This window comes from Cygnus atratus, chromosome 1 (assembly GCF_013377495.2).
Source record: "Cygnus atratus isolate AKBS03 ecotype Queensland, Australia chromosome 1, CAtr_DNAZoo_HiC_assembly, whole genome shotgun sequence".
NCBI lineage: Eukaryota > Metazoa > Chordata > Aves > Anseriformes > Anatidae > Cygnus > Cygnus atratus.
Genome location: NC_066362.1, coordinates 28616968 through 28630108, shown reverse-complemented (window position 1 = coordinate 28630108; position 13141 = coordinate 28616968). Strand labels below are relative to the sequence as shown.

Here is a 13141-nt window from a genome sequence, read left to right as displayed (position 1 = left end):
AGCAGTTATTTTCTGTCCCTCATTCAGCTTCACTGCCACTTCTTTCTGCTCTTCTTGGCCTATCATCTTTCTTTATTTATCGAGAGGTTCTGATCTGCTCATGTTGACAGGCTATCACTGACAATTATCACCGACAATTACATTTTCAGGAAACAGCCTTTGTACCTTCTCCCAAGCTGCTCTTCTCTGCTGAGAACCCATCCCCTTGTTATTTTTCAATCCTTTGAAAACTCTCCTTTTCCATCATCTCTCTCCCTCTCTTCCTTTAAAAAAAAAAAAGAAAAAGAAAAAAAGGAAAAAAAAAGATGGAGTATTCTGGGATCTCTTCTCCCATCACGCTTACCAACAAACACTGTCTCATAATTTCCTTGGAATCCCACTCGTCTGTACCCATCTTCTGTTATCTTTTAATTGTAAGCTTTTAGACAGAGGCTGCTTTTTCACAGAACCTAATACAAAGAGGTACTTGTCCGTAATGAGGCTATTAAGCAACATGGTTATATAAACACAAATTACAAAGGGAGTTCAGATTTCATTGCAGCAAGCATCATATGAAAACCTTGTCATGAAGAAAAGAGAACCAAAATGCTTAAGAACATGGTCAAGGCCTTAAAAACTCCATTCTTAGACATGCTGGGCATGCACAGGTGAATCTGCCATCTTTGGAAATTAAGGTTTATGCACAGCATTCAGACTTCACTGAAAGCAACAGGCCTTTTATTACTAAGTTCAATATGGCCAAGGCTTTTCTATCCGTGTCTTATCATACGGACTTTGTGAATATTTGCAAAGAAGCAGTCCATTAGAATACACCTAACAATAACATTTCATAGTTATACTCAGTCACTAGGAATTATCTTGACAGCTTGATTTCTGATTTTGTATCAGGTCTGTATGCTAGGTCTGACAATACCCAGGTACCAAAGCCAATGTTTAATGGATCACAAACACAACTTAAGAAAACATAGCTTGTTTTGTTGCTTTACACAGCCTCTTCTGAACTTTCAATTAATAAATTATTTAGCACTTGTCCTTAGATGGCATGGCTGAGATGTCAATACCACCCAAAGCACCCACATTTACCAAGCCTATCCTGTATGAAAGGGGATGAAGATGTTTGTGTAAGGAAAATGTCAAAGTGGGAAATTAACCCCTTCGGGGGGTTTACACAGTCAAATATTGCAATGACATATCAGCATTCATCTGATGCCAAAGGATCACGATATCCCTGCTGATACTGTTTACCAGTTAGACTTGTGGTTCGCCTAGTTCAAAGAGGGCAATGGACTCTTTTTGTAACATTGCCTTTAAGTTGGTATGCTAATAAGCAAATATAACATGAAATTTTATTCCTAAAGATACAGTATTGAATTTTCTCCAATACAAAAGGACACAATAAATCTCACCTTTTGTGACGACACGTCTCTTAGAGGAAGGTCATCTATATAAAAGAGTCTCCACAAACACTGTTCTGTCTTTTTGGAGATTTACATTGGAAAGAGACTGAATGCTGATGGGGGCCGATCACTTCAGTCCCTTGTGTGCATATATGCTAACTAAGCTGAAATACAAGACTGTCTGAGAGATGTGGTAAAACCATGAGGGACTTCCACATCTATCTCCATCCTTTTGAAATTCCTCACACAAAGGTTGTGCTGAAAAGGATTTGATCTGCCCATTCATTCTCTTTACACACACCTCTTTTCTACCTATGAAAACCAGAAACTACTCACAGCAAACACTGAAAGAAAAACAAGCTTCACACATTCGAACAGCACGGACTGTGACCAAATAATCCACCTGGGCTAAATCCCTAGGCTGCTGGGTTTAGTGACCCAAACTACCACGCCAGCTGCCTGGGGCGGGAACCAACCTGTAACGCGTACTACTTCCAGTCTGCCCCTATGCAAAGAGATGGGGGTAGCAGCATTCCACCCCACCTTACTGCAGATACCCTTACCAACGCTTAGGAACTTACAAATGAGTCCAAAAGCATTATCTACTTCTATTAGCACAGGTCCCTCACCTTCCTTGCACCTGTTTCTATACTCGTCATGCTCTAGTGTGATGTTCTGTGCCTTCCTCAGGGGCTTGAACCGCCACTACTCGGAACCAACTACACCACACTCTATCAGAGAGCCTGAGAAAAGCCCATATATACACATATACATTCCCTCTTGAAACCAATCAAAAGATTAGTTTTGCACATAGACTATGACATAATTACGGTTCAAGTCCTGCTGTACCATGCTCTCACTGAGAACTAGTCAAGTAAAGAACATGAACACTTACGTAAATTATCAAGATCTTACAGACTTTATTGAGACAATTTCCACAAAAGAGAGGGAATTTTTTCCTTGAGTAGGGATTGCAAGAATATACCCAAAGTTACAGGGATTACATGTCAAATGGTACTCTATTTTCTTTTTTTTATGTCCATCTTGCTGTAGCTTCGACAGAATACGTTAATCAAAATCCTATAGAACTGTATTTGTGTATTTAATTTTCATTTACATAATCATCTTACAAAAGGAGCATTTCTCCTTTGTGCTGGATGTCTTACGATTAAAAGTTGCAATTACCCAAATATGTTATTTTAGGAGCCCCATCACTATCGCTTCTATTGCTCAGTCATTACCATAAATTATTACACAGGAGCTAAATATACATTTCCAGTCTTCATGATGTCCAAACAGTCCTGCAGTCAGAGAGATCGAATGTTCCCTGCGGTGTGCCATAATAATCTGCATTGAGTGTTTTGGATCAAATAGGAGAAATTTCCAAAGCTTAAGGGCCTTAACAGGGAATTCAGGAAACACATAATTGCAGAGTGCCTTAATTTCAAAAATAGGATTTGTGTGCCCGTAACACAGGAATTGCTTATGGAAATGGGCAAGCACTTACACTGATATATATCTCCATAATCAGTGCAAAGCTACAAATGTTTTACTGCTAAATATGTATTGTAACGACTATACAAACTTGATTAAGCATAAAATCAACTTGTAAGGGGTGGGATATAGGGGAGTGGCAGAGACAGAATATATTTTCCAAAAAATAAAAAAATAAAAAATCAAGAGTAAAGCAGAAGATCTCAGTCACTTCTGAGGGGACAACAGAGCATGAAATACCAACCAGCTCACAAAAATGTTTACCTCTGGGCCTCTGCTTCTTCTGTTACTTCTGTTTTGAGAAGACAAATGCATAATCTATCTGTAGCCTATGAATATTGTCTAGGCATTTCTGCTCCCTGCTCAGTTTCACCCATTAACACTCAGGGTATGCACAAATAAAGTCCTACTTAATCTCAGCATGGAAGTGGGTCACAGGCTGGAGGTGGGCCAGTTCCACAGGAGGTGGTTTCACTGAGGGACAGCAGCAGGATTTTAGCTAGCTCATAAACAGGGGTTAAAACTTTGTTGTATCCTCCAAGCTGCTGCCTAAAGCAGTCATCATAAATAGGTACCTTGCTCTTAGACTGTCTCAAGAAGCTGATCCTCCAAAATTATTGTATTGCAAAACTATTTTTAGCAATTTCTTCAGTTTGCATAAGAATGTTAACATGCCTGAGCTTTACGGTTATAGAATGAAAATAAAAGGGGTCAGGAAAAGCTGCAGTTAATGGTAGCATGAGAATTCAATCTATGCTGCTTAAATGCGTTGGCAAAGCTTAGGCAAGCTGATAAACTAAAACCATGCAGAAAATGCAATACATACATGATAACCTTCTTCTTTGTGACGATAACCTCAACAAATGTATTTCTGGCTTGCCTTCTCTCCCCTCCAACATGCTTGTTTTCAGAGTTTGCCTTCAAATTCTTGAAATAATTTTAGCATTTCATGCAAATAGGAGAGAGAATGAACTGGAAGCATGTCATTGGGTTTTGCTTTGTTTGTTTTCTAAATGATTGCTTACATTCTTCAACCATAGACCTTGTGGGTTTACTTAAAATATGACAACAGTATCATGGATAGGTGGCATAATAGTTGGAACTCAAATGTATCCTTTCAAACTTGGTATTTTTAATTCCACATTACAGAAGAACCTGTCTTGGCTAACAAATGAAAGGATGAAAAAAACATCTTTAACTAGATGGCTGTTTTACAAAGGTGAAGTAGACCTTTCCTGAATTAGCACAGGGATAATTTTGAATAATCTCTGGAGACAGTAATTTACCTAATATTTGGAGGAGAAGTTTTATTGTAACTAATGCAGTTTGTTGACGATTGTATCAGACAAATTCTGTTTTCAAATCTCATGCTCATTAAATGTAGTGCATAGTACAAAAACTGTGATGTGAAGAGTAAGTCTCACTGGACTGCATAAGTCACCTTACTGTCTAATGACATTGTTTTTTAAATGCATTGGGTACGTAAAATCACTATGTAGTGAAAATCTCAATTATTGCTTTGTTTCCTAAGTATTATGAAACACATGGTCAGCTACATTTATTTTACTTCAAATGGCTTGTTGTTACTTATTTCCTCTTTAGACTATTAAAACTCTGACTTATTTACTGTGGCACTCCTTTGATCATCATATACTTATGTAATTACACAGTTCAGATAAACAAAAACCACCACAAAAACTCTTTGCTATTTATAATGAGCAATCTTTAAAATTCACTTTTTGTTTTGTTTTGTTTTCTGATACTGGCTAGTTAAAGACTTTATCCATTTAAATGGACAGCTTCATCGTATCTTTTCTAAATATAAGCATGAGCTATTTTCAGGCCACTCAAGGAAAGTCATGGTGTGTAATATCAAATTCTTTGATTTGTTGCTGGCATATGCATCGCAAAATGACATCTTGCCCTGCTGTTAATGGACACAGCCAGAGAGTGCTTATGATCATTACTGATTTAGATCACTGATTTCTTTACATTCAAAATCACTTCAGTAAACAAAAGCAGAGAGCATACACTGAATTTTAGTTTTGAAGAATACTGTATCTCAGGCTGAGACTTCTCTTTTCTCTGAAAAGTCAATCAGATTAGTAGTGTGCACTTCCATAGCTCTCAATGAGTATAAACTAGAGGGAAGTTGTCTAAGTGGTATGCAGAACTGTACAGTCAACTCCTGGTTGCCTGTGGGTGTGTAACCCAGGTTGCAGATTAGCAGGGCTATGCTAAAACAAAGCAGAAATAAAAGGAAAAACACCCACCATTTTCCTTTGAATTTCTCCTGCAGCTTTTTAGTTCAGCTTAACTTCATTCCTCAAGAAATGTAATAAACATAGGAAGTTCTTACAGGCTAGCGTGCATATACTTTGTATTACCTATGTTTTATGCAAGTTAGTCTACACCATTTCTGTTTTCAATAATTGACAGCTGACTGTGTAACTATGGAAGAGCCTGGCAACCCATAGTTTTACTCAGTATTTGCTAAAAAACAAGTATTAGTCAAAGTACATCTTTAATTCTCCTCAAAAACCACTAGACTTCCCTTTGACTTTATTTATTAAACCCATGAATAATAGCAGCTTGCTGCAATACTGGGCTCGGATTAATGTAAGTAAAATGCTCTCATGCTTGGAAGGCAAAGCACAGACAATACAAGTGAGCAAACTCAATGCACTTAAAAGGAGATGGATACAGCAGGCTGCTCTGCCCTCGAGGCCTGGAGACTGCCTGAAAACCATTGTGTAATAATATTTTAGGGCTATACCAAAAACCTTGCATTAATTTGCTAACTATCCGTTTTATTCATTTAGAGGATCAATGCAACAATAACTGTGGTTTCTTTATGAAGGAGTTGGGAGAGGGGAAATTGTTTCCTGCTGCACTCTCGCCATTATGCATTTTTCTCTGCATAACATAGACAGTGACTACTTCATGACCAAAGCCAAAAGACACAGATAGGCAGTGTGCTAGCCAAGCATCATAGCATGATAGCACCACGAAGGCAGCTGGAAGGAACCAGTGGCCTCCCTCTGTCTTTAGGAGGGAAATCAGACACTGACAAACCCCGGGAAGCTGCTGCAAGAAGCTACTGCTGAGGAAAGTGGACTCCTCTTATCTGCTGTGGAGCGGGGATGGCTGAGATACTTCTTAAGGAGCACTGGAGCAGAAGAAATACAGGACTCAATATATGAAATACTTCACATTGAACAAGAACTGATGGAGAGGTTACCAAAGGGCCAGTGGCACAACTAGAGGGCAAGAAAGCAAGAGGGGCAGACAGTCTTTTCTCGAGGGCACCTGTCCTTACTCTTTTTTTCTTACCCAGGAAAATTAAAACAACTAGCATCATATAACCCATGAGCATCAAAGATCAACGCAGACATAAAACACTGTGACACTCTTTGCTATTCTGAAATAGAAGAGTAACCTACCAGCCCTGTATAAGCTTTGGCACCGATTTTACTCCCATACTAAAACGAGAGCAAAAAGCTTTTCATACTGTGACACAACCGTGTACTGAGCTGGAAGAAACCTTCTTGCTCTTTTGAATTTATCCCCCAATGCATGAGGTTTGATGTGCTGACTAGGATCAAACGACACCCATGGCAGAACCTGCAAGCACTGCTTTACTTCATGTCTACATGTAATGAACCTCTCTAAGGTACCGGACATCCTGCACCAGTGAGTTCCACTGAGTAATAATTTTGCATGGCATGTTACTCCATATGTTGGCTTTTAACTTCACTGCACATCCCCTTGTTCATTTAACACTGGAGAGAATAAAAGGAATTACATCTGTCACAAGACTTCTTATTGGAACAAGTATAAAAATTCACTTAGAGAAAGAACTCCCTCGTCAGGTAGCAATACACTCGTGTATTTTTCAGTTAGTCAAAGGAATTATGTTCATATCAAAAGAAAAACATTTAGCAAAATATTTGCTTTCAGACTTGTTTACTGTTTATTATTTTAATTTACATCAGTTACTGCTTGCAAAACTTCCAGGGAAATAATTTTAAATTGTTTTTTTCCTTTTCCCACTGCATAGTAAATACAGCCTTCTTAGTATTTCAGAAGCATAGTACTATAGAAATGTGAGGGCCAGCTTCTGCTCCAAATGAAGTTAATGGGAAAACACCAACTGACTTTATTAGGAGCTAGGCCAGGCCCCAAATTCGCAGCTTGTGAAATTTCATAGTTGAAAATTTTCCGGCTAATCCTCAGAACCGACTACTTCTACAACTATAACACTATTTACAACTTTATTTATATGTACTTCTTTATTACAATATGTAATATCAATGTTCCTTGTAAAGGTTACTATTTTATAGAAATTAGACTGAAGTTATTGCCAATCAACCTTTTAATAAACTTAAGTGGGATAACTTTCAGAATTTTTCTCAACATACGATTCAGTTTTTATGCACTCCTGCTATCTTTGACAATTGCTTAACTACCTTAATTTCAAAGCCTTTTCGGTGTAGTAAAAAAGTCCTTTTGGTGGAAGTTTATTGGTCCCGTTTCAAATTACGTTCTGAAACATCCTTGTACTGATGATGACTTGGTATTTCAGCAAGTTTTCTGTTTCAACACAGTATATTAAGCCATGCCTCTCAACCAATCAACCTCAGTATAAAAGTGTAAGTGAGGTCAAACAGATTGCTCACTAAATCTTTGATCAAGTTGTCTGATCACATATAGACACAACTCTCTGAATTGTTGCATATGTTGTATAATGTTATCATACAAATTTAAGCATTTCCATTATTGACTGCTGCTCGTGTATGTATATATTAACTTGCTGGTCATAAAACTACAACAAAGAACAAGATACACCAATAGTGAATTAAGACCTCTAGTCTTGTCTCTCAAAAAAAATTAAGAAAAAAAATCAATGTTCTTTACGATCGACTGACTCATGATGTTGTGCTTCAAATATACACATTTTCCAAAATTAAACCGTGAAGTTAATGTCAAATACTGTGTTGTAACTTTAAATATAACTGACATATTAGAACAGATAGATGGGTAATTATGATAAACTACACAATAGTGCTACTGTAGATAATATCATTTATCAATCCTGTGGTCCCCATCATTCATGCATTTACAGTTTGGGAATACAGTGACTGCAAAGGATAATAATTCATAATGGCTACATTCTCAGTACTTCATGCTAGCTCACTAGACAAAATAAAAAAGGTTAATTGTATAACTGGAAAAATGTAAAATTTTATTCCAAGAAAATTAACAAGCTACACAGGTAAATTTTGGCAAATGCAACTTTATATTGAAATCCACACATCTGTATCTTAAAGAAGGAAAGACTCACAGACTCTAATGTATTTCTAAAATACTAAGAAATCATATTATATGCTTTCACAAGTTAAAACTTAAATAATTTAAAACAACCAATACACCAAAATGTGCAGAAAATATAAACAAGACTGTGCCTTCAGTAGAATAAATGCTTCACAAATTGTGCAAGATATCATACTAAGGCTGCGGTCTCCCCATGACAGCTGTCTTAAAATATAAACATACATCAACTGCCTGTGTTTCTCAGAACAAACTAGAAAGGGCGGCACACCTAGAAAAAAATCATATCATCCCAGTGAGGTGCATACTGATTTTGGGAACCATTGGAGTAAAAAGGAAAAAAGAGGACTAAGTGATCTCTCATGCACTCCCAAATGACTGACCAGAGTTACTGATTCAATTTTCCTTGCTTATTTGCTTCAATGCTAAACAAAATGGAAGATACTAGATAACCCTTTAAGGCAACATGTGTTTATTCTGTATAATTATAACTGTTCAATTATGACTGGATATTATCATTAACGTTGCCTAACAGACTGATATCTAGCTTTTTAAAAAATATAAATAAGAGTCTATTAAACTTTATACCAAATCAGCAAAACCCACAGAATACAGTTAAATGTTAGTAATTTCACCATTAAGGAAAATGGTATTTAGAAAGAGTAATATATTTGGGAAAAAGAAAAAAGAAAAAAAAGAAAAAAAAAGAAAAGTCTAAATCCGAACAAAAATACTGCTTTGGAATGCTCCCCAAAACTTACTCACAAGGCAAACAGATTTGTAAGTGTGATAATCCAATAATGCATGGCACATCTTTAATCAGTTACAGTACTTGAGTCCCCAGTTTTCAGTCTTTGCAAAACAATAATTGTATGAAATGTTTTAAAGGTCTTCAGATGTCTAAAATTAGTTTTATCAACACATTAACCTCATATCAACTTAATTTATTAAGATGTCCAATGCTAATCTTTTTGATGGTCTTATTTTATGTAGTGATATACACAGCATTTAGCACTGATACTTAGCACCTGCTACTTTCATAATCTAGATTTCAACCACATAAAGGAATTCAGGGCAGTAGTTCAGTCCTTTGTTCTTAATTACAAACCTTCAGCAGTGGTCAGCAGGAACATGTTTAGGTTTAAAATAGGATTAGAGGTGAGCTATTGCAAAGACTGCAGAATGTTGCCCAAATCCTTACAACTGCTGACATCCCATTCTTGATTTTCTTCTCAAGACATGGCTACAGGCCACAATTGCTTAGCAGAGAATGGTAGTGTTTCACAAGGCTAAAGATTTACAGATGCTCCCTCATATAACACAGTAAGGTTCCCTTGGTAACCTGGATTTTCTGCAGTAAAGAAGGGTTGTGCTGAAACAGCGCCTCAGCTCCCTGTTGGAGAAAATGCAGACAAAAGGATTGATTCCAGCTTGGGCAAAACTCATCCAGACAGCGGCCGTTAGAAATCCCCCTGGTACTACAGGCCCTCTTGCAAAAACTCTCCAGTAACAGGCTACCAAATAGGGACCCCACAAGGTCAGAAAGAGGAATGTCATGATGTAGAACATTCTGCTGATTCTCTTCTCCATTTTGAACTCGTCTAAAACCAGTAGCCTTCTCCTGCCTGTGGTGTTCGCGTTTTGCCTGATTCCCAACAAGGTTGGCGGTGTGGGACCCCTTCCAAATCCAGCCAGCCAATTAGCAGCCGCTTGACCGCTCGCTCCAGGACCATGGAAAGTCCAGTTCTGGCTCACTGCTGCAACAAACTGGACTGGCTTCATTTTCCTGCGGTCGTGAACAAAAAATATCAGCTTGAGGTAGACAAGCTGTGTGGCTAGGAGGATGAGGGCAAGAAGAAGCATAAATCCCAAAGAATCATTAGCCCTGAAGGAACGATGCTGGAAAGTGCATTGGTCTTCCTCCCTAATGAACGAGTAGGTGCCCACATCTAAAACTGGGGGGAAAGCCATGGCTACAGAGAGGGTCCACACCATACAGATAACGGCCAAACAAGTCCAGAAGGTCAGCCTTTTCGTATAAAAACGGTGGTGGGCAATAGCTAAGTATCTGGTGACGCTTATGCAGAACAACATGAAAGCAGTGTGAAAGCAGGACAAAACCCCCAAAAAGGCAATCACTTTGCAAGTAAGAGTCCCATACGTCCAAGTAGAGCCATTTTTTACAGAGGTGAAAACAAATGGGAAACAAATTGCAGATCTGAGGATATCTGAGCAGCAAAGATCCAACAGGAAGTAGTAAGGAGCTCTATGCAAGGTCTTATCTTTGACTAGCAAAATGGAGATCAGAAGGTTACCCACCACACTGACTCCTATTATGAAACCCAGTGAAGTCAGTTTCAGAAAAGCTGTTAAAGGAGAGAGATTTTGTAAAATGTTGTCAGCTGCATGGCTGTAGTTCGCCATAGATGGATGGATGATATGTATATTGCCTCAGTCAAGTCTCATGATCTATATATAAGAACAAGGAAAAAATAGATCCATACATCTTACTGAAAATGTAATCCACAAACAGAACTGATCTGGTGTCTAGTCATACAGTACATCCTCTTCTTTCTGATTTGTCATGCCATCAAAATATCTGAAAAAAAATCGAGCTATCAGTTCTTAAGTTAACAAGAAATGATGTCAGAAAGTGCTAACAAAGATGTTAATTTATGGAGAAGCAAATGAAGTTGTAAATTTGAGTACTATTGTTTGTTTTTAAAAATCTCGAGGCTTTTTTTTTGTTTTTTATACTTACTGTTTAGCATGTTTGATTATTGGCATTTCACAGATTTGGCTCATTACAGTTTCAGAACTGACCAGTGCCCCTTTTATTCGGTAGCATATATAATTTTACAGTTAAAGCCTCAGAGATTTTATGAATCAAAAAGATTCCTAGTTTGCAAGCCCAAGAGTTAATCACTGGCATCTTTAAAAAAATCCCCAAAGGCTGCTGATATTTTGACATTACCTATATTTATTTTATGGCTACAGTATTTGTCAATGTTTTAGAGGCAGCTGCTGTGTTGATACGGATCACACCCAAAGAAACCCTGCAGAATTTATGTTTTTTAACCCAAGTCACCAAAGCACATTAATCACACTGTGTTGGTTCATGCACATTGTAAGAGAAACAGTATTCATTATTCCCCTCCCTTCCTCCTATAAGCCGTAATTTTATCATTTGGGCTTCCAAATAAACAGGTATGCCAGACAGGCGATAGCACTATGCTTTAGGGTCCCCCCCCCCTCCCCGCTTTAATGCAAATCTTTAGAGCCTCAACATAATTCAGAATAAGCAACGCTCGATGTAAATACTGAGAAAAAATAGGCAACACACCCAAGATACAATGCCCATCCTTTCAGGAGGGCTGGTTTTGATTATGCTTAAATAAACATATAATAAATTGATATATATATATATATATTTTTAGCTAATTAGGGCTCCGCGATTCCCACTAATCCTCCCGGTGAACCTCACCGGAACATCATTTCGTGCAATAAAATAAAATAAATTAAAGAACTGTCTGCTGTTGTTTTATTATTATTATTATTATTATTATTCCCCCTCCCTCCAGAGCCAGGGACGGGAGCCACAGCAGGCATGATCAGGCTCCTTTGCTCCCCACCCCGTGTTTCCACCTCGGGTGTGCACAAAGGATATTCCCACTGAATCCCAGCAAAACCCTTCCATTCTTACCGTCCACAAAAGAGCCTGATTGCTGCTGTGTAAACAGAGGCTGATCAGATCATGGCATCGTTTTAAAACCATGAAATCAGGCTCCCCCTCCCCCCCCCCCCCCTTCCCCCTCACCCCCCCGCCGCTTCCCCCTCCTCTGTGGAGCCGTCCCCGCCGCCCGGGCGGCCCTGCCTCCCCTCGCACCCACCCCACAGACCCCACACACCCCACACGCACCCCACAGACGCTCGCACCCCCCGGGGAAGAGCCGCCCGCCACCCGCGGCCATGCCGGGCACGACTGCGCCGCGCCGCCCGGGTGCCGCCGCCTGGCAGCCGCAGCTGCCGGCGCCCTGCGGGAGCCCCCCGCGGCGGGGAGCCGGGGCTTTGTCTGCGGGCTTCGGCTCTCATCGCCCCCCCGGACCCCATCCCCGAGCCCGGGGGGGGGTGTCCCCGCACCTGCTGCTGCGGCAGCCCCGGCTCGCCAGCCCCTGCCCTCCTCCTCCTACCTGTTGGTGCCGGCGGTGCCCACATGCCACAGCTGCTCCTCCAGCGCTGCTTTATCCCTTTTTTAAACCCCTTTTCGCTTTCCTCCGCCGCGTTCCGTTCTTCTCTCTCTCATTCCTTTAGGATTATTTTTATTTATTTTTCCTTTTTTTTTTTTTTTTGCCTCGGTACCTCGCCTGAAGATTCAGTCAGCGGCTCGGCCGGCGCATGCCCGCTGCGCCTCCTCCCTGCGCGCCGAGCCCCGTCCTCCCTCCCGTGTCGCAGCGGCTCGGGCTCCCCCCGGCCCTTGGCGGCGGCCCTGGCCGAGGGCAGGGCGGCCTCAGCGGCGGCTGCTCCCTCGCTGGGGGCCGGGCAGCTCCCGCGGCGGCTGCTCTGTCCCCGCCGAGGGGATGGCGGCCCCCCCGGCAGCGGCAGCAGCCGCCGCCTCAGCGCGGGGAAGGCGGCAGCGCGTCCCCATCGCGATGCATAGCCCGGCTGGGTTTATCGCCGAGGGAAGGGAGGGGGGGAGGAAGCGGGTCCTGCGCTCCTTGTTTGTGCCGATGAACTCCCCCCCCCTCCCTCCCCTTGTGCTGAAAATGGGGGGGGGACGAGGGAGCGCCCCCTTCTCCTTCCCCCTGCTGGCCCCTGCGGCGGCGGGGAGAGGGAGGGGGGCTCCCGAAGAAAGCGCCGCGGTTCGGGGCGGGCGCCTCGGCTGCGGGGCCGCTAGGACACCGCACCTTCCCCCTGCCTCC

The 13141-nt window shown here is 40.9% G+C and overlaps 1 protein-coding gene across 8 annotated transcripts in view; it reads right to left on the bottom strand.

Moving 5' to 3' along the window:
* The window catches only part of GPR85 (G protein-coupled receptor 85), a 44163-nt gene extending 31390 nt beyond the window's left edge, over window positions 1-12773 (bottom strand). For 3 of the 8 annotated variants that reach the window (XR_004778221.2, XR_004778223.2, XR_007709326.1), the window contains exons 1-2: window positions 12413-12586; window positions 10727-10821 (exon numbers count right to left, since the gene is read on the bottom strand). Coding sequence is in view for 3 of the 8 variants with exons in the window: in XM_035544193.2 (XP_035400086.1) it covers window positions 9534-10646 (1113 nt within the window). In the remaining 5 variants the exon portion in view is untranslated. Of the gene's footprint in view, window positions 1-6844; window positions 10822-12141; window positions 12207-12362 lie in introns of those variants that run through there. The other 5 variants (XR_004778224.2, XM_035544193.2, XM_035544192.2 and 2 more) reach the window with 5 other exon arrangements.
* Window positions 12774-13141: the final 368 nt, after the last annotated feature.